General features: G+C 43.5%; 1 protein-coding gene across 2 annotated transcripts in view; it reads right to left on the bottom strand.

Moving 5' to 3' along the window:
- Positions 1–25,064, bottom strand: part of LNX1 (ligand of numb-protein X 1) — a 70,206-nt gene that overhangs the window by 36,974 nt on the left and 8,168 nt on the right. For both annotated transcript variants that reach the window (XM_050895417.1, XM_050895419.1), the window contains exon 2: positions 18–259. In XM_050895417.1, coding sequence (XP_050751374.1) covers positions 18–259 — 242 coding nt within the window. The remainder of the gene's footprint in view (positions 1–17; positions 260–25,064) is intronic.

Raw genomic sequence — 25,064 nt, forward strand, 5'->3', positions numbered from 1 at the left:
TCACTTTCAGTTCTTACTTCTGTTTCGGTTGCTGCGATGCACGTCTCCGGGGCTGCTGCCCGACTGGCTGTCATCCGAGGTGGGGCTGAAGGCCGGGTTCACCAGCCCCGGCTCGTCTGTCATTAAGGCAATGGCCGCAGCTGCTGAGAGCTCGGGGCCCAGGGCAGCTACTGCTAAGCTGGAGCCATGGTCCAGAGAGCAGTCCTGGGAACGCCTCTTCCGTTCCTTGGTAAGGCCATAGTGGGATGCTCCTTTACATCTAAGAAGAAGGGAGGGAAAGGGAGACATGATAACAAGTTGTATTTGTATGTTGCGTACTTATGGAAATTATCTGGTGCCAAGGAATCACTTGGAGTACAAACTGTGACGATCATGGTAGCCGATGAAATACAGATGCTTAACAAGAGGGAAAAATGCCAGTCCCATCATGTTACACAGGATCAAAAAGAAGGAAAACTGTCCTTCAAAGTAGCTGAGTTACCACCTTACATGGAAAGACTACTGCTGGTCAAGAAAAAATAGCCACAGCCTTGCGTGTAGTCTCATGTGTATAAATAGTTATTGCAGATGCAAGAGGACAGGAATAGCAGGTGGCTAATTGAGCCAGAGGCTACAGTCTGTAATTTCCCCCTTGCCTCTAGTCAATGAAGGAGAGCAGCGTGAGGCCTGACAGCTTCTCCAGGTCTGCTGATGAAATAAACGGCACTTTACCTAGCCCTGCACCCTGAAAAACCTTCCCGGTCACCAAGGCGGTCACACCGGGAGCACAGCGCTGTGGTCTTTTATGCAGGTGGCAGGGTCTGCCCTTCAGGTAGAGGCCAATGCCATCAATGAAGGGAGGGCTGCAGGAGGGAGTCGAATGCTTGGGGTCTGGGGGAATCAAGTCCCCACACAGTGCCCATACAAACCATTTACTACTTCAGCTGCACCTGATGAACTATTTTCAAATTCAGCCATGGAGATGAAGTTTCCAGCTCTGCTCAGTTGAGACACTAAAAGAGAGGGGTCATCGCCTTGACGGAGGAAGAAGTGCAGGAGGTGGTGGGGGCGTCCCACTGGCCCCGCAGCCCCGCCAGAGCCAAGGAGGGAGCGCACTGCGAATGACTGAGCGCAGGTCCTCAGACCTCAGACCAAGGTCCTTGGGCCAGCCTGGGACTTCACCAGTTTGGGGAGCTCAAGGCTGGTGCTAAAATAATCTGGAGGAAAATCCAAATCCTAAATCCTGACTCGACCTCCGCAGTGACAAAATCCTCCATTTCTGGTGGAGACATGCATGTTCCCAGAAAAGGTGAAGATACAGCTTTGTAAGAGGCAAATTACAAGCCTGCTTTGAAACAACTTACTTGTGGTCCCAACTATCTGCTCTAGATTCATCCTAGACAGCAAAAGCAGGACCATGCAGAGCATTTCTTTCTTAAGACTTGTTAAAAAAAGTCACTTGAATGAAATTAAAGGTCACTGTGCTCTTCATGAGTCAGTATTTAATTAAAGCTATAAAATAACTGAAGAGACAGAGTGGCCCAAGGACACAGCACCTGTGACTTTTCTCCAGCACCACTTCTGCCCAGTGCCCACCCACTAGAACTTCATTCACTGCATTAAAAAAAAAAATCTGCCTTTTAATCATAATCTAATGAGCTTGGCCTACTTTCAGTTATTATTATCTCTTTCTTCATAGCAAAGGCTAACTGATGACTTTCATAAAAGTGCCCTGTAGGACAAACTCACAGAAACAGCTGCAGAAACCCTCAGGGATAGAAAGCTCTTCGTAATACATGGCATGCACAAAAGGCAATGCAGAATACATAGAGTACACAATGCTAGTGGGTTAAGTGGCAGGAAAAGTAGTAGTACACTGAACAGAGGCCTTGGAAGAGAAATTATTTATGGAAGCAGTTCCTGGGACAGAAAGATGAGATGAGGACGAGTCACAGAGCTCTCTATAACAGCTTCAGAGCAGCAGTTTAATTTCTCTTATGGTATTGGCTTTTTATGGGAGACAATTGAATTAAAAACTTTTTTTAGCACTAAATTATGATTTACCATCATTTACCTCATACCGCTTCTGACAACTTTCATCTTAAAGAGGGAAAAAAACCCCAACCCAAACTGTATCATATTGATGCAACTGTGTAAGGGCTTTGTATATGCTTTAAGGTTTGGATGGGAATGGCTGTGGCAGAAGTTATTTCTGAAACCTTTCACAAGCAAAATGAGGCATCTCAAAAGAAAATACTCTTATGGAAGAGAAGGTTGGTCAACTATTTCAAAAGACCAACAAAAAGCTACTTGGGGCACCTATTCCAAGACAAGACTGCAACAATAATCGTGTAAAACAGAAAGGAAGAGCTCTCCTACCTCCACTGCAGCAGGCGTTTTCCTATTCCTTCCCGAAAAAGCGGTGTGACTTCCTCGCCCCCCCAGCATCCCACACCACGGCAGGATGCTCTCCTTTATATTTCATAGGGAGCAGAACCACAAAGGCCTTCTCCTCTTGCAGCCTACCTAAACTTCTCCAACACAACGTTTTGGGAACCTGCCCTTGACGTCTCCCACTCACAGTAAGGTCACATTTACTAATCCAGCCTGTGAATGCTCAACAAAATAGTTAAAAAATAGTCTTTAGACTATAGACTAATGAACACAAAGAAATGGCTTCAGGGTGAATTGTTTGCTGTTCTCAAAAGACAACCTCTGCCTTACAGAGATCCTGCAAAGATTCAGAATATGATAAGATATATTCCTACTCCACATTTTATTTTATTTGCCTCTGACTTCACTGTGCTAGTAAAGTTTCAGTAGCTGATACTAGAGCACCAGCCTTGCGTATGGGTCCTCAAACGCAGATCTTTTTTATTTTTGGTGGGTTGCATGAAGATCAACATGAAGATCAGAATTGGCTCTGCCCAAGGATTCCCAGCTACACGGATTCAACTGCTGCCCGGTGCCCATCTGCACTTCACTACTAAAGCCTTCACTTTCTGTGGAAATCCTCGCTCACTGCTGCTGGCTGCACTGCAGACACCCAGTTAACAGCATCAATCCAATAGCAATGAACAGAAGACAGTTACTTTGAAAGTAGAGAGGGCTGACACAGTTTAAGATGTGGCTTACTGGAGAAGACAAGTTGTCATGATACAAAGCACAAGGCATATCTTTCTAACTCTGCCAGAAATAGTTAAAAGAGAACCAAAGCTCTTCAAGTATGAGCACTGAAGTTATTTCTTAAATAATTGTGGCAGGCATAAATGAACACAAATCAAGCCCTCTTTCTTCATATTAGCACAGTGTCCTTGAAGAAGAAAAAAAGTCCCAAGCCCTCAAACTTGTAATAAAATCTGCAACAGCATCTCTTCACTTTCATTGTTTTCCTTGTGCTGACACTGCTGTGATAACAGAAAACAGAAGAGATGACTGTCTAAGTAGAACCATATTTATAGTGTCTCAGCTACATCTTTCCATATGGTTGGATTTGGCTCCCAGAAAAGAGAGATCCATAAACCAGCTACATGCCAGTACTAATTATCTCTCTCACTGTGATTATTAATCAGTTGCCTGATTTACAGCTGGAAGAGCGGGATACCTGATTAACGTAGGCCAGTCAGAAAGCGAACCCAACACTCTCTGGTGGCCAAGGTGAACTACAGATTTATGTTCCTTCTCAGTCGCGCCGGACAGCGAGTACATCCGTGCAGCCGTACGATACCGAAACAATTTGAACGCCAAAACCGAGAGAGATAAACAGACATGAATAATGTGTGTTGTACAGTTCATGCCATTAAAGTAGCATCCCTAGGTGCATGCAGGAAATTCAGAAAACAGTTTCTTCTCTTTGCACGGCCTCTTTTATGAAGCAGAAATGTGCTGTCCGAAATCCTGGCCGTATGAGCTAACCACTGGGCAGTCAGAGGGCAGTGGTGGCTGCTGAAACTTCACGCAGGGCTGCAATTCTGGCTGGCATCAACACCGGCGGCTGCAGGGTAAGCCTTGCCCCACGCCCTGCTCCGCACGAGAGGGAGGCTCTGCACTCCAGGCTTCAGAAGCAGCACATCCCAAGTGCTGGAGCCAGGAGATCAAAACCCTGTGGCTGCCTTAACTTGGTCCTACATTTTGTAAAAACAAGGTTTGGTCAAACCTAAGGCCAACAGAAACATTTCCACGTCATTTGCAAATTCAAATGAGAACAGTGGTTTGAAAACAGAGATGCGTTTTCCTTGCAGCATCCCTGACTTGCACAGCAAAGGAGGGCCTGAATGTGAGGTTGACCTCAAGGCTTTCCTTTACCCACGCTGACACAGGGGCAAAAACGTAAAAGCAAAACATAAACAAGGACAACTGCATGGATTTTTTCACTTCACTTCTAGTGATCTAAATGAAACAATATCACAGGCAAAAAATATATATATATATTTATAATGCATTTGCTCTTTAAAAAATGTCCTGCTTTCTGCCTGTGTCACTTCACAGGCTATCCCTCTTTCTCCCTGTCTCACACCTGACTGCCGGGGCAGGAAAGAGGGGAAAAAAGTGAATCTAGAGAGTGACAGTGCTTGTGAGCCAGGTCTGGCACAAATAAACAGATGAACAGAAGAACACTGCCCCATTCCAGCAGTGCTCTTCCAACCTCACTTCCAGCTCACTCATATTTTGGTGCTGTTTTGCTTTAGTGCAATAGCAATGGACACATTGTCTGAGTGCAATTAAGAATAATGTATACAAAGCACTCAGGATCGCCCAACAGAAGAAAATACTGCATAATGGGCTGTCATCGCTGATCCGAAGCTAAACTCTGATCCGGGTAGACAAGCATGTTTCAGCTATGCCCTCACTGCAAGCAGTCTCATCCTTGTGTAATTTGGGCTTGACACAAGCCAGGGTCAGAAGTACCAACAGTGTGTATCACACCCTGACCCCCTCACACAAACTATCCTGACTGCTCTGGTACGCCTGAACTGACCCAGTGGAAAGGCTGATGGAGAAACTGAAGGTGACCAACAAGGAGCGTCCTGGATAACCTGGTGCTGATAACCTCACTTGTGAGACCCTAGTGAGAGGCTCCTGCTGCATCTGGGAAGGAAGGGGGGGATTTGAATCTGAGAGGTTGACTCACAAGAAGGTGTTGGCAATTCCTGCCCCACGGGAACCATTCGCACCGTGTGTGCATCAGCAGTGACTGTAGCCCAAACATAACCCAAATACCAACCATACAGATTTCAGGCCAAATGCCTAAACTCTAAAGCTTTCTGAAACTCCGTCATAAGGGAGTGAACTGACTTGATCACTTCTCAGGCAGAGATGACACCAACTCTTCTGATCTTACTTTTGCAAACAGTGCACTGGGAACTGGAGCCAAAAACGAAAAAGGAGCAAGGCACCTGAACTCCAACCAAATCCTATGTTACAGACCTAAGCTAAAATGCATCAAATGCACAATCTCCTTTCCAGACCAACCATATCAGTGCTTAAGAGGCCAGAGACACCAACATCTTCAGCAGTGAAGGTGACCAATACCTTGCTGCTCTTTACACCCAATGATGTTGTATCACCCTTGCTTGGAAATCTGGCTTCTGTGAATCCTGGTCCCACGTGCAAAATTCCTCTTTTTTGCTATATATGAAAATCAATCCTGGAACTGAGTGTTTAACAGCAATGCTTTTTCCTTGGTAATTCTGAGTTCTTCCAAGGAGTAACCACTGCATGAATGCTGTGTATGAAAAAAGCTTCATAAATAAGTACCTGATTTATTTTTTTTAAAATGCATTTGCCTTTTCTGCTTTTTATAAAGGATTGTGTCATCTCAAGAGCATTCCTCAAGCTACTGTAATCACCAGCGATTGCTAGGAAGGTCCTGCCTACATTAAACCTTCCTCAATATTCATAAAGAAGGGGATGAGCCATCTAAAAAACAAAGCTTAAGCTCCTGGATTACAGTTTCCAACCAACATTTGCTGAGTCAGGCTGCAAAAACCTTGCCTAAACATGCAACTAGAAACAGGCTGTTCTCTGCACCTGCACTTGAATTTCATAATGCCAGCAGCATTTCTAGATGCTCACCACTGCTGTTCTGTGCAGTCTGTACCCTGGCACTGATGCACTTGGGTATCTTCTCCCTGATGATCTCCCAGTGTCAGAGGCTTGCCATCTTGTTTGGGGGGGAAAAAATGCTCATTTTTCACCTAACTTAAGTGGAAAATTGTCCCAGTTACTATTACTCTTTCACTTCAATAACCCTATAAACAAAAGCCTTTTAGAGACAGCTTCCTGACACCTGGGGCATCAGGGCTGGCTGGGAGGGAGGCGCTGGCCAGCGGCTTGATCCCCGCAGCCTCCAGAGGGTTGAGGATGAGCGATTCTGTCCTGTGCTTCCATAAACACCGCTTTTCTCTGTGTCAGCACGGAGATAGCTACGATAGAAGTTCAGATGAGGCAAATGGCTTCTCTGTCTAGCTGCCAGAGAGATCTTCTGATGTTATTTGCTCTCTATTGTCAACCAGAGGCCTTTGCTAAAGTATAAACACGTAGTAGAATTAGTGGTTCTGTATTTCTGCATTATTACTCTATAAATACTTATAAAGGTCCTCATAACATTTATTTCTTTAAGCTAAAGTTATTTAGCTTAAATACTTTCCCACAAGATAGGAAAAACCTCTCAAATACCTATCTTTTTCAGTTTAATTTCTGCATATCCCTGTTATGGTTTCCTAAGGTTTTTTCATGCTTTTTGTTTTAATGAAGCCATCATTATTCAACAAACTCTGGAACTACCTTACTAGCAAAGCCTAAAGTTGTGCTGTTGTCCTATCTGTAAAGGTCTGACCCTAGGGAAGGGCTGTCATTTTTACAATGCTTTTGCACTATGATGCTGTCAAACAAAATCTATTTGTATATTATATAAGGAATGTGTGCAGGAGTATCTGTATACTTACACTTCCACATCAGCTACTCTGTATGAATTTGGGTGCACCACTAGAAAAAGGACTTATAGTTCCCACAGATTAAAAAAAAAAGGTTTTCTAAGCATATGAGGAAAATACATATTGAGCCTTCTTTATAATTACTATGTTAGTCGTCAGCTACAGTGACATACTCCCATTTCTGTGATTTGGTTGCTGAGAAGGAGGAGTGAGCATGGCTAGCGATTTTGGTACAGGCCCTTGAAAGTATTTTGCATTGGTGAAGAATGGAATTGCAGTTCAGAGTTCAGTCCCCACAGTTCCCAAAACTACTGACGGACAAACAGCTAGTGCCAGACACAAATTGAACAAGCATTCAATGGAAACCCAATCTCCATTTTAAATTTGACTGCTGATACTGAGGGAATGGACGAATCTCCAGATTTCTTACTAGCTTTCAGAGTTGAAAGAACTTGGAACACATTTTTATTCTTAAATAAATTGTAGAGTTTTAACTTCATGTACATGCTACCGAAGTATCATGTAACACGTGGTCATGTTTAAGCTTTTTTTCCCCTTCTCTTTAAAAAGCAAAAAGTTGTATTTCAACCACCATCATCAGCTTCTATTATGAAATCTTTTAAAAGGCCCATTAACCTCTGTCATGGGAACAGGGAATTGAAAGAAATAGGTAAACAATACTAGTTGCGTGCAATTGTGGGCAAAAATAATGACTAGGATTATTGTGCAACGATCCCAGTTGTTGCTGGGACTGTGTACAAATTGTTGGTCCAGATCATATTCTCTCCCTCCCCTGACAGTTCTTCCAGGCCATTACTCTGCCACTGATGATTTTGAAACCACAACTGTACTGATTTCTCTTCAAGGTTCAAGCATTGTTTCAAGTTCTAGTCTTAAACCATTCCAACAAATTGCAGCTGTCTTACATATAGAGGAACGGAGTTGTAAATTGCTAGAGACAGCTGAGATGGGCAAGTCAGCATACAGGCTGGAAACGCCAACTTCTTTTATGGATTAGCACAGCTTCTATATTGTGCCTAACACAACTACTACTTTAGAGAAGCTAATACTCACAACCGACTTTGTGGCTCCCCCTTCTGTTGCCCCTTCCCCACCTGTGCCCAAGCCACCAATGCTTTGAGAATGCACAAGGACATCAGCAGCCTGTTCCCACTGCTCACGTAAGGCATGGCCTTGGGTTGCTGCTACAGCTTCTACCTTTTCAATGCTGCCTTTAAATGTAATGCTTCTAGAACATAAGCAGACCTTGAGCAACAAAAATGAGGAATTAACCAGGCTGAAGGACTGCAGTCAGCCTATTAATCATTATTCGCTCCTAGATTACTATAAACAAACATTTTTCATCACAGGGAAGCTACTGGCCAGAAGTACAGAACCACAGTGATCTTTTGTGATGCAAAACCCAGCAGTATTTATTTATACTGAACTTAATTAATTAATTACTGAAGCTCCCCAAGAGTAAGCTAAGGGTATTAAACATATTTCATGCAATCTACTCACACCAGCTGACACAAACAAGGAAAACAGAGGAGCAGCACACTGTCTCTAACTCTTGGTAGGTGCTCAGGTACTGACACAGCAAGGAACCTATGAGTACCTGGGTAGGAGATTCAGAGCAAAATAAGAGGGAAAAATAAAACACGTGGGACTAACATTTTTGAGCAGGTGAGAGCCTGTAAACCTTGCTGATGGCTTCTAGTGTTTTTAGCATTCAACAGATCAACATCATTTAAACTCACTAATCCTGTTCAAGTGCGATATTAAAGCCCTTTACCAGGTGCCTCCATCACCTTCCAGAATTGCACCATTTTCTACACAACACACTTAAAAGCTTCAGCCTTCCCCACTCTTGAAGAAGAGTAAAACTAGAACATTGTTTCAAAAGAAAGTGAGAAAACATAAATTAGAAAGACCCCCGAGAGGTTTCTTCATGGAAAACTTGGGTACTTATCAATACTTATCTATCCTTTTATCTACAAATGGTGTGCACAAGAAAGCAATCACATGCAATTTGTGTCAGTTGGATATTTGGAAAGTAACGTAACACTTGCCATCAACAGCTGTCAGGTTCATGTCTGGTTTTCAGGTCCATCCATGACCACTCAAAGAACAGCACTGGTACTCTGCAGGCAATCTTGACCACTGATTTTGCCTTATACTAATAAAATAATTATATACCCCTTTTACAGTAGGAACTGAGATCGTATGTAATGAGACTGCAGCAGGATCACTGAATGTATTCGTCATTTAGAACCTTAACTGAAAAATGAGCCTAAGGAAAATCACAGCATATATATACAAAGGCTCAAAAAATGTTAATGCTGCTAAAATCAAGTTATCTGTGACAAAAATAACAAGTGCAAGGACAAAGAAATTCTTAAGGCAATGCAATCCTGTACCTCATAATACCGCACAATCCAATACAGTGCATTTTTCAAGTTATGTGGATACACACATAGTTAATGTTAAGAATAAACACTCAATCTGTTGATTCATGTGTTTTTCATGTTTATTGTTCAGTGTTTTGATCACCGGATTATATTCAACAGGTATAACTAGTGTCCTGGAACTTAGCATCTCAGCATTGTCTTCCCCTCCTACTATCCCCACCTATGCTATAAAAACTTTATGATGCAGTGGGCAAAATATGCTTGCAATGGGACAAGGGGTTTTGTTTTTTTAACAAGAGTGACAGTATCGGCGTAACCTGATTCTTGTAGCTACAGACAGAAGAGCCTGCCAGACAGAAACTTTGTATTTACACATACTTAGCACACATTTCTTTTTAAAATAAAACTAATTACAATATCTGCTATGTCACAGACTCGACAAGCCAGTGTTACTGAGAGCAGGTTTGAGGCTTCTGTTGGCACAAAGCAGTGACACATGCAAGTAAGTCTCTAGATGTAAAATAATAAAAAGGGAACGCTGTGTTCAATTTCAAGGTGTTTTCAACCCAAGGCTTGGGTTTACTAGTATGTTCTCCACTGGAATTTGAAATTACAGGAAACAATGTGGCTGCAGCCAGTAAATAATGAATGCTGCCTTTATACCCTCTTATTGAGAGAACATGCTATGGACAGCCACCCACAGCTCTAGCTTTGGCGGCACTCACCTCTGACCTCAGTAACCCAAAAGTCACATAAGATGCCTTTTAGGTCAGCACGGGTGTCTAAATTACATCACTAACACATCTTGGTACACATCAAGCTCTGAAAACGTACTTGCTTCCTCATGGAGAAGGTCAGAAAAAGGAGGTCTCAGCACGCCTTCTCAGAAGTTGAAAAACCGCAGAGATCCCTGTCAGGTGCCCATCTGAGTGTTGAGCAAACATTTCTGCCACCACAAGTAAGAAGTATCGTAAGATGTCACAAATGTTTCCCATTTAAAAAAGTAGTTCTCCTGTCTTATCAAATCCAATGTCTGATATTCAGTGAGGACCCCAAATCAGTCCTATAAGAAATGAACTGCATTTGACTCATGAATACCGTGTCTTTAAACCCTAAAACAACACAGGCTCCTTGTAGGGGTGGGGAAGGAAGAGTACAACATTTCCTGGTGTATCACAGAGCTCATTTTCCAGGATTTCGGCCCAAGTGAGTATTGACACTGGCTTAAGAAGCACATAACTCACACTATTGACTAAATATCTCATTACACTAGTTTTTTGTGAAGATAACATAGCTAACAATACATTTTGCTAGAGAAACACCATTCTGGCTTCTAATCCTCCCGGCTTTGCAGTCTTCTCCTTTGCACATATGGTTGGAAGAGGATGGATCAGAGGGACGTTAGGAGCCAGTTTTCAGAACAAAACTCCCCAAATCCATTGGGCATGCAAAAATCTTCACTGCTTGTGGTTTTATGGGTTCCACCCAGTTGAATATGAGATATTTCAGTGAGATATTTCACCCTCCCATTAGGATAAACACACATTGTAAAACCATTTAAAGGCTCCAGAAAGTCCATATCCAGCCACAGCACAAGTATCGCTGGAATGTTGTTTACAGTCTTCCGAAAGCTCACATGGTAGGAAATGCTCACTTATGCTGTAAAAACTGTGAAAAAAATGTTTTTTGAATTACCATTTTTTAACAGAACTATCAGAAATACTTTTATCCTGAATTCCTTTATCCAAAACTGAAAAAAGCCCAATCCACTCAGCCTTCTCCCCGCATGGCTACCTACAGGCAGTGCTGCGCTCAGTATCACGGAAAGCATCCAAAAACACAGTGGTGCGGTTTCCCTCCTGTTGTACATGGACCACTGTCAGCTCTCGCTTAGCAAGGGAAGCTGATGAAGCTCACACCCTCACATCTCAGTTTTCAGGAGTGCTCTAACCGCTAAAGCTCAGGTCAGGTTGGGGTAAGGCTGATCTCTGCTCCTCCTGCTGAAGCTTATTCAGAGGGGAGGATTAAGCAAGAGAGTGCCCAATGCTATCGCCAAATGAAAAACTGGCACCTGGGGAGTGCGAATCTGAGTCCTGCTTCAAAGGCTGCTGTGGCTTTTCGGTTGAAGTTGGGAGAGGTTCATAAGAAAAGGCACTGTCCTCTGTTAGTCCAGCCAGTATCTTGGGGAAAAACTGGCAATACCATCTAGGCACACAAGCTCTTCTTCAGTCTGAAGCTGAAGAAAAGACCTTTGAAGCCTCAAATACAGGTTGAGAACCTCTCCATAAAAATGTGGCTTGTTTTCTTAGACCACCAGGATATAACTGATGAATCAAGGGATAAAATGCATACACTAGGGTGGAAGCAGGAATCCAACCCCAGACTCTCTTAATTACAGAAGCTACCTTCAGAAGTAAGCACTGTGTTACCAACAACACAAAATGGGTTTCCCTGACAAAGGCAAGGATCACAGAATCATAGAACAGCCCCGGCTGGAAGGGACCTCCGAGGATCATCTGTTCCAACCTTTCGTGAGAAAGGGAGCCTAGATCAGATCATCTAGCACCCTCCCCAATTGCACCCTGAAAACCTCCAGTGATGGGAACTCTACCACGTCCCTGGGGAGGTTGTTCCAGTGAATGATTGTTCTCACTGTAAAAAAGTAGGAGAAGGAGAAAACAACTTTTGCACCATATCTTACTTTAAGCCCAGGTTGCTCAGGCTGCTGCTCCTTCATATACCTTAGCTTACAGATGTTATAGGTTTCTTTAGGTTTTCTTAGTCACTTCTACTCTCTCAGATTTAATGCTATTTTTGCATAGTATAAATAAGAAAAAATGTTTTCACTCTGTTTTTTTCTTTAATTATTCAATTTATTAAAAAAACATTCAGGATAAGAGGCAGTCATCTCATACTGTCCTGTTACAAAACACATTAACTTATGTACTCATCCTACTGAAATACAGGAAATGCTGTATATACTGAAATACAGGAAAAAATCCCAAAACGTTCTTTAGGAAGCTGCCCTTTCATTCCCCTTTTACACCACTGCAGCCTTGGGAATCCCAATATTCAAGCTCTAATAACTATTTTTGCTCTTGAAATTAAAATATAAACATCATGCATGCAGCTGGGCACCTAGAACACCATGGGCAAACGTGAGCAGCAGGTTTGGAGACCTGGACCTTGAGCATGAGCGGCAATTATATTTCCCTGGGTAATCCAAGATGGTGGCCTTGCCCCTGCTGTCCTCGGAGAGGGCACATCCTGCTTGACCTTGCTGCTCCCACAAAATGGGTCGGGGCTGCTGTGCAAGAGGCTGCCTTGAAATGAATCCAAACCGCGAATTCTCTGTGACAGGTTGTGGCATCTGGGTGACTCAGCCAGCCTCTGTGCCCGAGGCTGTTCCAGCCCAGGCTGTGATTTTGTTAACGTCACAATTTAAGTAGACTTGGGTCTCATTAGCAGTGATGATGGACCCCCTGAAGGAAAACCAAGGTGGCATAGGAAATTATGTCAGTTCATTATTGGCTCTGAAAGCGGGATAATGACATCTGTCTTCTTCAAACTGAGATGACCCTGGTCGTTCAGAAGGGAGCTGGCAATCTAACCTCCAGCAGTGTGCTCATGCCATGCCTCATCACCTGCTAATTTTCACAGCAAAGGCACTACCCACATCATGACTCAAGGTGACCCAAGCCGTCACCAACAGACAGGATCTCCAGCTGGACATCTACACTAGTGTCCAGTGGACAGCAACATGCTGGGGGCATTGGACATGTTGGCAGCCCAGATTCAGACATACATGAAACAAATCTTGCTTTCTTCATGTAAATATTACCACAACAACCTGTCAACGCAGATGGCTCATTGAGCCAAACTGACCAGCTTTATAACACAGAATAATCTTACAGCTACAATGAGAAAATTTCCTCTGGTTCCAGAATATCTGCCCCAGCCTCACATGGACATTGAGGATAAAAAAATTGAGTAGACAGACTAAATGCTAGTAGTGCATTTAAATATTTATATTGGCAATTGAGACATGGGTCTCTGTTTTTAGTATTTTTTGCAATGCCTTGGAACAGTGGTTGGTGGTTTACCTATCTTCAGCTGGTGGTACCTTCTGAGGAACTTCCTTAACTGCCCCTGAAACAAGTTTGCTTCCTGAAGGACAAAGCCAGACACTCAGCACCGTGTGTTTATAAGGGTGCAATACAGAGGGAAAAGGAGGAGGAGGAAAAAAGGGAAAGAAATACCTAACAATTTAGTGACTGTGAACAGAACAGCCTCATGGCAAATTATTTTCTTACTTCTTTAAAAGCTAATTGAAGATGCTACAGCATCACGTAGGAGGGTTTGCTGAGCACTTAGATACTGGCATTAAGGACACCTTCCAAAATTGAGCACAAACTGTTCTGCAAAGGCTAACCGCATCAGCCTCCAGAGATGGTGCTGCTTCCTAAGGGGTTGTCTGCAACAGGGAAGTACACGGTTACCGTAGTGGTTGTGGAATGATACCTTAGCCACACTATGTATATTATATGTGTAGAAACACACATCCGAGAATAGCTTCCCTGGAGACATCCGTTCCAGAGTAAAAGCATTCACCAGAGAAGCTACCCTAGAGTAAGAACAATATTGTCACTTCACACCCAACTTTTTATTATGGTTTAACTTCCCTGTGTGCTCAAACCATCTTTTTGGGATAATTTCTGCCCTTTCTTCCCTGCCCTTTCTTCTGGGCACCAAACGGAAACTGTGGGACCTCTCAGTGCCAATTTTAGATGCTAGTTTCCCAATGCCATTGCACTCTATAACTCCAGGCTCTGCATCCCAAGATCCTTTCTTCACAGTAGGCAGTGGCCATGTATAATCAAGGTATCAGTAAAATTACGGCTTGTTTTTAAGTCTACAAAGGTACCTGCCCATTCCTTTAGCCCACAAAGAAGCAGGCATAACGAAGCACAGACATTCATGCCAATGGACACAAGTAACACAGGAAAGTGAATCAAGAGATCCTTCTGCTACTGGGGGAAAAATAGATATTTTTTTTCTTTCCTTTGATAACTTGTTTTCTGTTAATTAACACATTAAAAGTATCATTTTAACACTGTTGCCCTAATAAAACTTTAGGGGTAAAAAAGCTCTCCCAATTCAGTAGGCAGACTTTTCTGGCAGCATCCTTTATAAAAGAACCTAACTCCGTAAAAGGTGATTCATTTGATCAGCTGCATCTAGAGGTCGTTCAGGATCAGTTAGGAGGCGATATTGCCCTGTAGTTCTGGAGCTCTGCGAGCGCCAGGGTCTACCCCTCAACCTACCACATCTTGAAAACAAGTTACAGGTTCGCTTTATTTCATGTGTAATAAAAAGTCCTTAGGGCTTACCATGTTTTTGTTCAATGTCTCCCACAACACGGATTTGGCTCATTTGTGGGTTCTTTAAACTACCATAGCACAAAAAGCAGTAAGGATAAAAGCAGTCCCATAGAGCCCTAACTGTAGGAATGGCACTTTTATTCCCCATCAGATACCTCAGCATCTCTAGCAAAAAGGAGAGAGGGGAATGATAATAACAGACACACATCTACCTTCTAAAAGCACAAAAGAGGTTGGGCCTTGAAACAGAGCTCTGGCACTACGTCCGAGTGTTGTTAAAGATGCAGAATCATGGATCACTCAAATGTCTGTGCTCAGCCCTGGACCTGACAGCTCACCACTGGCTTGCAAGGGCGAGGACCATTTCTCTTCAACGTGACTATTTCAGAAGACCTGGAAGAAGCACTCTTTGCAAAGCAGTGAGAAGGGAAGGGAGGATAACATCAGCAACTGCTTCCCTGGCACAGGGGACCATAGGCAGCACAGCTGTTCTTTTTGGAAATATCAGAGAGGAAAAAAAGAGTGCTGAGGGAGTTGTCATCAGCGGACGGCACACTAGTTGATTCCAGAATAATGCTTCACACAGTCATAATCTTTTCCTGAAAACTGCTCAGGAAGTCCACGTCTGACTAGCTTTACAAATAGCAAACACCACTTGAAAAACAGACATGTAAATTATAAAATCACTTAGGATCCAGTTTCCCTGTTTCTCTGACAAAGGAGAGCACAGCCGTGTCTCAGCGCAGATGCTGCAGCTGAGATAGTCCTATATCAGCCCTCTCCTGCCTGGTCACAGCCACCTCCAGGGAATGTCAGCAGGAGGATTTCAGGCCATACCCATGGCTCCACCTCTCTCCCTTCGTCTGCCCCCTTTGCAAGCTGCCCACCACAGGGAAGGTCCGTGCAGGGCCAGTCGTCCCATCAGCGCCCACAGAATATAGTGAAATGCTGTCCCTGGGCTTTGTAGGAAGTCACTCACCTTTGGAGGCAAAACACGATCTCAAAGTTGTTTCGAAATCCTGCCGATGTATGCCCATGCAACAAGACACGGCAGCTCTCAGATGGACGTGGGCTGCCTCCTGTCCTCCTTGGTGCCCAGGGCCTCCCCAAGCAGAAGGATGGGGACAGAGGGAGGGAGGAGTGTCATATGGTGCCAGACCTATCCCACTCTCGAGCACTGCCAGGAGATGGGGGAAAAATTGCACAGAAGATTTTTGAATGAAGAAGACCCAAATCGTAAGCCCTGAATTTCCCTGCAGTCAACAGAAAAAACCCAAACCTGAACCCTCTGCTTCCTTGTGCCTGGGACACTGAGGTGAAATGGAGATGTCAAAATGATTCCTACTTCATCCACATCACTGTGGTCAACCAGAGGTGTGGTGAGAGGGGACCAGGATTTGTCCCTAGCCTATAGCTACACCATTCAGCTTCTGCAGTAGCTTATGAGACAGGCAGAAAGTCTGTTCACCCCTAAACCCCTTGAAGGCTCCTGTGGCGATGTGGATGACCCTTACAAGGACTAGCTTCAATGCTGGAGACAAACAGGGACCATTCTGCACTCTTGCCCTTTAGCTGCAGATCTGACCATTCAGCAATGGGTCACTTTTATCACCAGTCCTGCTACTCTCCTGAAAACGTCCTGCTTCAAAGGGACTTTCTGGTCAGTGTTAAAGTCATGAAGTTTGTGTCTGCCAATGCAGGGAGATAAATTTCAACAAAGAAACTGGGAGAAAAGTCACAATTTTGTAAGATCTGTTGTCATGCAACTACCATTGTCACAAGGGACGGGAAAAGTGGAGTCTGAGGTTTTAGAAAGCTCCCACACAGGGGTGTGTTTTTTCGGAGGGAGGGCGAGGTTGACACAGAGATTGCAGAAGCTGGAGTCCATGATATTTTATTTGTATTGTTTCAACTCATTCACCCACATGCCCTCAAGGGATGTTCTGTTTTTTAAAATTGCTGTTTCTGCTAAAAACCACATGGTGTGCATCAGTGTGGTTAGATGCTCCTTTCCCCCAAAATATTTTTTTGGATCTCTACTATTCCCTCTCTCTGCTACATAGGTGTAAAAAATTGAAGTTTGCCCATGTACGCAAAACCTCATTTTCTTCCTAATTCATTCCAATGAAATTCAAGAGAGTAATTTGCTGAAGCCAATGGAATAATATCTGCATAGAACTAATCTAAGCGAGGAAAAAGTCAAGCACATTGATATTACTCTTTTCATTTCTTCTTCCATCTTCCATAGCTTCCTCTGTCTGAGTACTGGAATGGCAGATAGAGGAACAACTAGAGATGAGGTTCTTGAACCAAACAAATCAACTAGGTAAGAGGAATTGAACGATATAAGGGGAGAACTTATGACCCCTATTTTCTTGGCTTATTTTATTTTCACTGTTTGTAGTGGGTTTTGTAGAACAGTTTGCAACTCTTTTAAGGATTTCAGTCCAGGTGGTAATTTAACTAGGCAGAGGATCAGTTGATTAAACTCTGATTAGATGTCAGTTCTGCAACTGAGCTGTTTCATGGCCTGGCTTAACCTATGTTTATTCTAACAGATAAATGTTTAGAGTTCAACAAGACTGCTGAAATCAAGTTAATATAAAGAGAGTCTCACCAAACCTGGTCAATCCATAAAGCTTTCTTTGGTTTTAGCCTTCAACTCTGCATGTTTTGCTGAAGTTAATCTCTGCAGTTTAAATTCACAATTTACTCATACATTAATCCATAAATTTAAAATAAGAAGCATAACCACCTCAGAGTTTTGTAGTGCTGCAATAGTGCAAGGCAATGGAAGACACATGGCTCGGCGTGCTCAGCACTGTTGGAATTAACCACAAGGGTCCTTGACAGATCAAGTCAGCCAGTTTCTCTCTTTCCATTTCCTCCTTACTCTCCTTGAACAAGACAAGACACTGAAGGGAATAGCCCTTTCACAGACTATTTCACTATTTTACAGACCAGTCAGGTGCTTGGAGACAAAAGAAGGGAGCAGACAGGGTCTCACCACCACTACAACAAGGACAGGGCTTGTGCACCCCCAGCAGAAGTGTCTCTCCATGGACTGATTGAATTTACCAGCTTCAAGTGAGTTTGAAATTATGGATGGGTGATCTCCATTCACCTACCACAGTTAAATCCAGGACCAGTGTACTCTGTCCTTATTTGATCTTGACTCTGTGCATTTACTGCAGTGGTTACAATGGGGTCTGTGTCCGAGAGCACCTTATATTTTTAAACCAGTTCAATTCTCCTTCACCGGACAGAAGGAACACGCTGCTGTCATGCCGTGCAGTTTTCAAGGCCATGCTTCCCTGATAACCTTGATCCCTTGGTACTGCTGTACCGAGCAGGGCAGACGTGTGGGAAAGGCAAGAGCAGAGGTGTAAAGGAAACAGGAATTGAGAGGAAGCAAGGGAAAGACGAAGATTTAGGGTATCCAGGAATAGCCAGGTGGAAAACGGCTAAAGAAACCAGAACACAGCCTGGCACTGGTGATGACAGAGACTGAACGAGCATTACAAGTCATGTCAAGGGAACCAACAGAAAGATTCCTATTTAAAGATTTTCAAACCCGCATCTTCTCTCAAAACATATATAGGGCAGAAGCAGCCGATTCGCACTTGGCAGGTAGCGTCAAGAGAGTTTATGTAACATTGCAAAAAGATAAGTACCTATTTAAGAGCAAACTGTTATTTTTACCCAACACGCAAGCAAATCAAGCTCTCTCATGACAGACAAAAAACCTTCATGCTGTCAGCTGTGAGTTCTCTTGGTGTTGTAAAGCACCACAGGGCACAAAATCACTATGGTATTTTTTGTGTTGGTTGTCAACCTCTGTTTGCTGGGGATTTGAAAAACAGAGGAGACATGAAGCACGGGAAGATCTGAACAACAATTAGCAGACCTTAACAAAAAGTAAGGAGACCATCACAAATCTGTGGAATGCATTTTCTCTCTAAGAAAGAGACTGTTAACCTCTCTGCAATACTGAGTTAGCAAAAATATGAGGGATTTAACGAAGCATATGCTGAAGAGGGAAGGGAAGGGAAGGGAAGGGAAGGGAAGGGAAGGGAAGGGAAGGGAAGGGAAGGGAAGGGAAGGGAAGGGAAGGGAAGGGAAGGGAAGAGGAAGACAGGCAGATTGTGTTGTGAGGTAGGTGGAACAGGACCAAGTGTGTTTTGGAAATATCTGGTATGGATTACAGTCATCAGCTCTAGAAGAGGGTTACTTGGTCTTGGCCTCCCTTTATAAATTTCTTTTGTTCACTTGGGTCATGTTACTATTATTCAAGCCTAGATTACAAAAAAGGCAGATCTGCGGGACTTTGCATTTATTTGCTTTGTCAGCTCAACATATTAAGTGCAAGTTTATGTGTATACTATATATCTTATTAAATGCTCTGTCCTGTTTTGGTCTATTCTCTTCTGATTTATTTTGAACTCAAAGACCATAACTGTGAGTGCCTTCAAACCTACAGATGCTTAGACCACTGGGGAAAGAGCAGAAAAAAATTGAAATGCAGCAACCATTACTGTCCAACTTCATTACACTCATGCCTTGGAAGGATAAAACAAGAAAGTACTGGAATTTAATCTCCTGTGAGGGAAGAAACTGGAAGCAGTATGTTTGCTAGAAACGATGCACACTCAATCCACTAAAAATCATCAAGATATGCAAAATTTAAATGCAATTTAAAAATGGACACTGAGAAAATTTACAGACACAGCACCAAGGAAAGTACATTTGTATGGCCATACCCTTGACCCACGACAGCACAGAGCAGGTAGAAAGCAGATGTGGAGAACATAGCATGTCCCCAACACTGGAGGCTGTGCGGGATGCGCAGGATTCTGCCAGTCCTATGCCAGGGCCCAGGTCGCAGCAGGGGGGCATGATGATGGCACGGATTGCAGTAGCCACCAGTGGGTGCCCACGGCAGGATCTTCTCAGCATTTCTAGACTGATTCACTAATATTACTAGTATCAATATTTCCATCACAGTCTGGGTTGGGGCAAAGTAGCAGCAACTGGCACTTTCAACTGTGCTCATCCCCACAACAGATCCCAATGAAAACTGTAACTGCAGCAGTGCCAAGAGCAAAAAAGAAACACCAGCGTATACACACTGCATTTGGGAAAGAATTGTATTCATCCTTTCTCCAGCAGTGCCATCTTCCTGCTGTAATTACAAACCAGGTAGTAATGCTCAAAGGAGAGATGTGCCAAATGTTTAAACCAGAACCAGTGGCGAGGCTCCTTTGGGAGCTGAAAAGGGCAAGTCACAACCACCTCCTGGGATTCCCACTCCCACTGCAAAACCTGTTTGGCAAAGGGCTGTGTTGCAACATGTGCTCTTCATATAGAGCACTTATTTCTGACTGTAATTTAACCTCTTGGCAGGAGATGCTCATACATATCAAGCGAAACAGCCTTGCTCATCCGTATCAACCTACACATCCTCATATAGTAGCAGCAGCACAGCATACTCTCTGCTTCCAGTGGTCTCCTGTGGATCACAGGACAGATTTGGTTAATCATGCCCATCTCCTCTCCATAAAAGCCTGCTCCATGAGGGACGTTTTCTGGCCTTTCATACTGTTGAGTTATAAAATCCACAAGTGAAGAGGCCTCTGTGGATGCTCCTATGAAACCATTCCACTACTCATTTTACACGGGAAGGAAGGTTAAAAACAGTGGGACATCACCAGTGCTAACTGAATGTTAAAAATAACATATAACAGTAATGCTTGTCACATATGGGAGGAGAAAAGAAAATACCTGAATTGTGCTTTGAAAGACAGTACTGTCTGTTCTTAATAAAACATGAAATGTAACGAGGCCATCAGTCTACTAATCTTATCAGTTCACTAACTTCTGCAGAGGAGAGAGGAAAATACAGTCCTTAGAGCATGTCAGATTCCCCTCGTCCTCTATTTAAGAGGTTACTAAATTATTGAAATTCTACATTAAGAATATATTACACACTGTCTAGTGAATGATGGGACTGCAATGCGTAATATAGAGAGAGGTGTAAGCTTCCCAATATGTGCACATGAAATGACTTGCTGACCTAAAACACTTGCTTCCTGCCAATGTGATTTCAAGAGAGTCGAGGAGGGAAAAATAAATCCCCAAGTAATACACTGATGATTGAATTTTGTAGCTGAAATTTATACCACTAAAGACATTTTATTCATTTATTTTACATTATTTAGGTAAATAATATGCAGTAAGTTAGTTGAAGAGCAAATAAAAAATGAGCATGGCTCCAGCAACTGCAAATATCTTGTCCTAACCTGACTTCGTGCCATGTGTCACAGCAGTGTCATGGAACAAGACAACTCCACAAGGACAGAGGAGTCATTGGTGATTATTTCCTCCTCACAGAGGCATCCATTATAGTCAGCTCAGTGTCTTGATAAAAAGAAGAGAGAATGAATACCAGAGCAGATACCGTCAATGCTATGTGTGATCATTATAAATCTGATTGTCTGCCTGCACTGCTGAGAAGAACAAGACTTTATCAATAAAGTTTGATGGTGCTGCCAACAGAAATTCAACAGAAAGGAGACAGAAACTTCCTAGAAATATGGCTTGACTTGCCCACTGTTACAGTCAGCCTCTTTTCCTTCATATCGGGAGGACTTATTGTACAATATGTAGAAGGTATGGATGCTTCACAGTTCATTTTTTTTGTGTAAAAGTTGTACAGTGTCTGTTGCAATCTCCAGCCATTTCACTAGGTTGCTCCTGAACTTGCTTCAATTTATATTCAGAATCTGTTGTCAATTAATAAATTATAGGAATGGATAAAGCATGGTCTAGAGAGAGCCCAAGGATTCACTGGCTAAATTCAGTCTTCACCAGCTGCAACTTTGCTGAGGCCTAGGGGTGAATTCAGCTTTCTAAGATGTTTAAAAAAAAAGTTCACATTCTTAATCCCAAAACAGAGTTCAGCTCCAAGCCAGGAATCCTTTGGTTGCAGTAGGGTTTCAGTCATGACATATGACATGTCATTGACTAACAGATACCTCCACTGAGGTACCAGTTCAACACAGAGGGACCAGCCTGTACCCTCCCTTTGAAATAGGAAGCCCCAAGCAGACATATCTATGCTGTCACACAGGCTATGCTGTTAGTCCAACATTGCCAGTGATGTTACTATAAAACCTCTGGTTTTGTGTCCGGTGTCGTTGGCATCCTTGTGCACCCAGTCACTACATGGCTCGGGGGGGTAGTTTGGACACGCAGTCACATGCCAAGATGCAGAAAATCAGTTCTAGTTCCTGAACCATAGCTCTACTCATGGAGAAGGTCACGAAAGGCAGCCAGCTGCTCTGTGGTCTGGGGACCCTGAAGGCAGATTCCCCAAAAAGGTCAAGAGTGTTAAAAAAACCCAAGAAGACCCTCAGACCTACTAGTCTGCTTCCCTAGAGTGAAACACGCTGCGTTGCAGCTGATCTCAGAACTAGTATTCAGAGCAGGATTTAAGCTATGACAGGCACAAAAGCTCTGCAAGAGCAGTGTTTATCCTCACGTTGCAGGACAGCCCAGTTCTGCCAGATTTGTCAGAGAAATAGCTCAAGGAAAAATATCCTTGTCATGCTGCCAGTGCCAGTGCTAAACTGGGTTAATTGTCAGAGAGATGCAGAGGTCGGCCAAACTTGCAGCATATGGCCTGTGTGGCTTAATGTCAGACGAGAAATTAGAGTCTGTTGCCTCTGAGTAACCACTGACCTCCTGCAACTCCCATCACCTCACTCCTTCCTCCTACCCTGCCAGCCCCCTAGTGCTTTGCCCTCTCTGGTCCCCATCCCAAAGTGGATCGCCTGTTGTGAAGCAGCCTCAGAGTGGGATAAGATTTGCCCCCTCCTTTACATGGGCAAGGCATGTAAGCACACTTCTTTTGAGCAGCCGACACAAAAATCAGACATAACTGAGACATAACTCATTCATGAAAATAAACCTTTCTGCCAACCATAATTGTTGCATTGCCTTTCCAGCTTGGCACAGTTTCACTTTTTTTGGCTGGCTCAAGTTTTACTTTTGGCAACAAAATGTATTTGTTGAGGTTGACACTGGCCAACATCAGCCTTTTCCAAAGGTGTGAGAAGGCTCCAGCCATGAGAAAACATTCCAGCAGAGTAAAAGGTCTAATTCTGATCTCAAGTGTGTGTAGGTAGCTGTGAAAGGAGTAAAGGCGACTTTCATGCATGCACAGAAGGAATGAAGCAGGATCTTTCTCAAAGTATAACTGAAATGCCAACTTTCATTACGCACAAAATTCCCAGGCAGAATCAACAAATTCTTAAAGCTCTCAAAGAGTTTTTGGTTTCTGGAGCTGTCCCAGACAAATTTATTTCTGCACCTAGAATCACAGCACTGGGGAAAAAGATGCTAACCAGTAACACTTACTCATACCATGAAAATGTAGCACTCTCTAACCTGGGTTGTGGAACCAGGCATGATGTGCAGGCAGGGAAAGGTACTGTCTCTGAGAGAGGGTGGCAGAAGGTGGGGGAGAGACCCAGACCCCGCTGTGCTGCTAAGGGGAAAACACTGTCTATTTGGCAGAGGGCAATTAGTCCTTGGTCAAAGAGTGACCAGACCCAGAACGGCCATGGTCAATAGAAATTACTACTTTCTGCTGCACCTCCTATGCTAGCAGCATAGTCTGTATCAAACACTCCTGAATACACTACCTAATATATTCAGAAAATTCAATTTGGGCATCTCAACACCATGAGTTTAGACTACAACTCCTCCTGTACTTTTAAGAATAATACAGTATATTTGCAGTTCACCTACATGGGCTTCTGTCTGGGGGCTTTCAGGCCATATTCGTACTAAAATTTCAAGCTTTACTGTGTAACTCCGAAGGCTGGAAATACAAAGGAAGAAGAACGACAGAGGCAGGGTCAAGGCATGAGAGAGGCGGGGAATAAACAAAGTTAAGGACCAGAGGAGGTACGAAGCAGAGGGCAGGAGTGGAAGAGCAAGCGAGAGGGCTGGTGGAGTGGGGCCAGACACAAGGCAGTGAGGGGACAGGCTGGGGAAGCGACACTAGCTGTTGCTGGAGATTTTGGAGACATCTCAGAAGTCTGAAGGAAAACCACCTCCTTGGAGGATCTGCTACCCTTGAAGAGAGCTTAGGGAGAAACAAAGGGAGCCTGAGAGTGCCCAGTGCCTACTGCTCCCCTGCACTACGGTACCTGCTTAGACTTGATCTAAGATAATATCCAGGTCAGAAGCTTTCCCAAAGAGAATATTGGAGACAGGAAGAGTCTGGAACTGAGAAGACTGTATTTCTTGCTTCCACGCAAGATGTTAGAGTTCGCCATGTTTCCATCCTGTCCCCTCTGTGAAGCTGTAGCATAGGAGTAAAGCTAACAGGCAGCCCTTGATGCACCCATGCCTTTCCGCTTTAATTCACCTCAGTTCTGCCTTCCCTGAGAGACATCCAATTCTAGTACACTGGAAAAGACCCTTCGCATTTTATCTGAGCGTGCTTTGTCCTGGCTATTTAATGCAGATATTCTAAACATTTCATTTATATTTTCATCCAACGATCTTTCCAATCAAGCCTTGTTTTCCAACACTTTCAGCTTTAATTAACATCACTGCTTAACTCCGACACAGATTTCCATACACGCAGCTTTGCACAGAGTAAGGAGGCCAACATGTGGCTTTCACAGTGGACTAATACACGAGCCCAAAAGGCGCTCCAGGCTTATCAATTTTGTCACGAATAATGCATGCCCTGCGCTCCCCAGCCTCCATGCAGCTAATTTCACAAGGAAAGACTTGAAGCCAGACACAAATTTTCCCACCAAGTTGAACAGAAATTAAAGAAGTTGGCTGCACAGTTAAGCTCAGTGCTGGAAGGGGCCTGGGAGGGTGCACATAATAGCTTGAACTAAATTGTTCTTACTCTAAAAAGACGGGCCCAAGGACACTAGAAGACAGCTGGTGCTTGCGTCTCTTCTTCTTAAATTGAATGAACAGATTAACTAAATTTTACTGGCTTTTCCAGCCCAAAGTGCTGTTTTTAAATTTAAGAGAGTAGTTATCATATAAAAGTTATGAGGAAACTTGATCCAGTTAATTTGGTGAGATCCCTTTGACTGTTTCACGTAAAACCCAAGAGGGGTAGGAAAAAAAGAAGCAATTTTTTGCATGTGGGAGTAGGTTGTGCATTTCACTCTAACAAACAATAGATTTAAAAAAAAAAATTACTTGATTCAAATTAGTGGGGTGGATCTAGCTGGTGGATTGCCAGCAGTGACTAAGGCCAGGAACTGTTTAATCCTTGGAGGGAAGCAGCGCCAGCAAACGTGGCTGCCACGGGCTCCCCA

Source organism: Gymnogyps californianus, chromosome 4, assembly GCF_018139145.2.
Source record: "Gymnogyps californianus isolate 813 chromosome 4, ASM1813914v2, whole genome shotgun sequence".
In the NCBI taxonomy this organism is placed as follows: domain Eukaryota; kingdom Metazoa; phylum Chordata; class Aves; order Accipitriformes; family Cathartidae; genus Gymnogyps; species Gymnogyps californianus.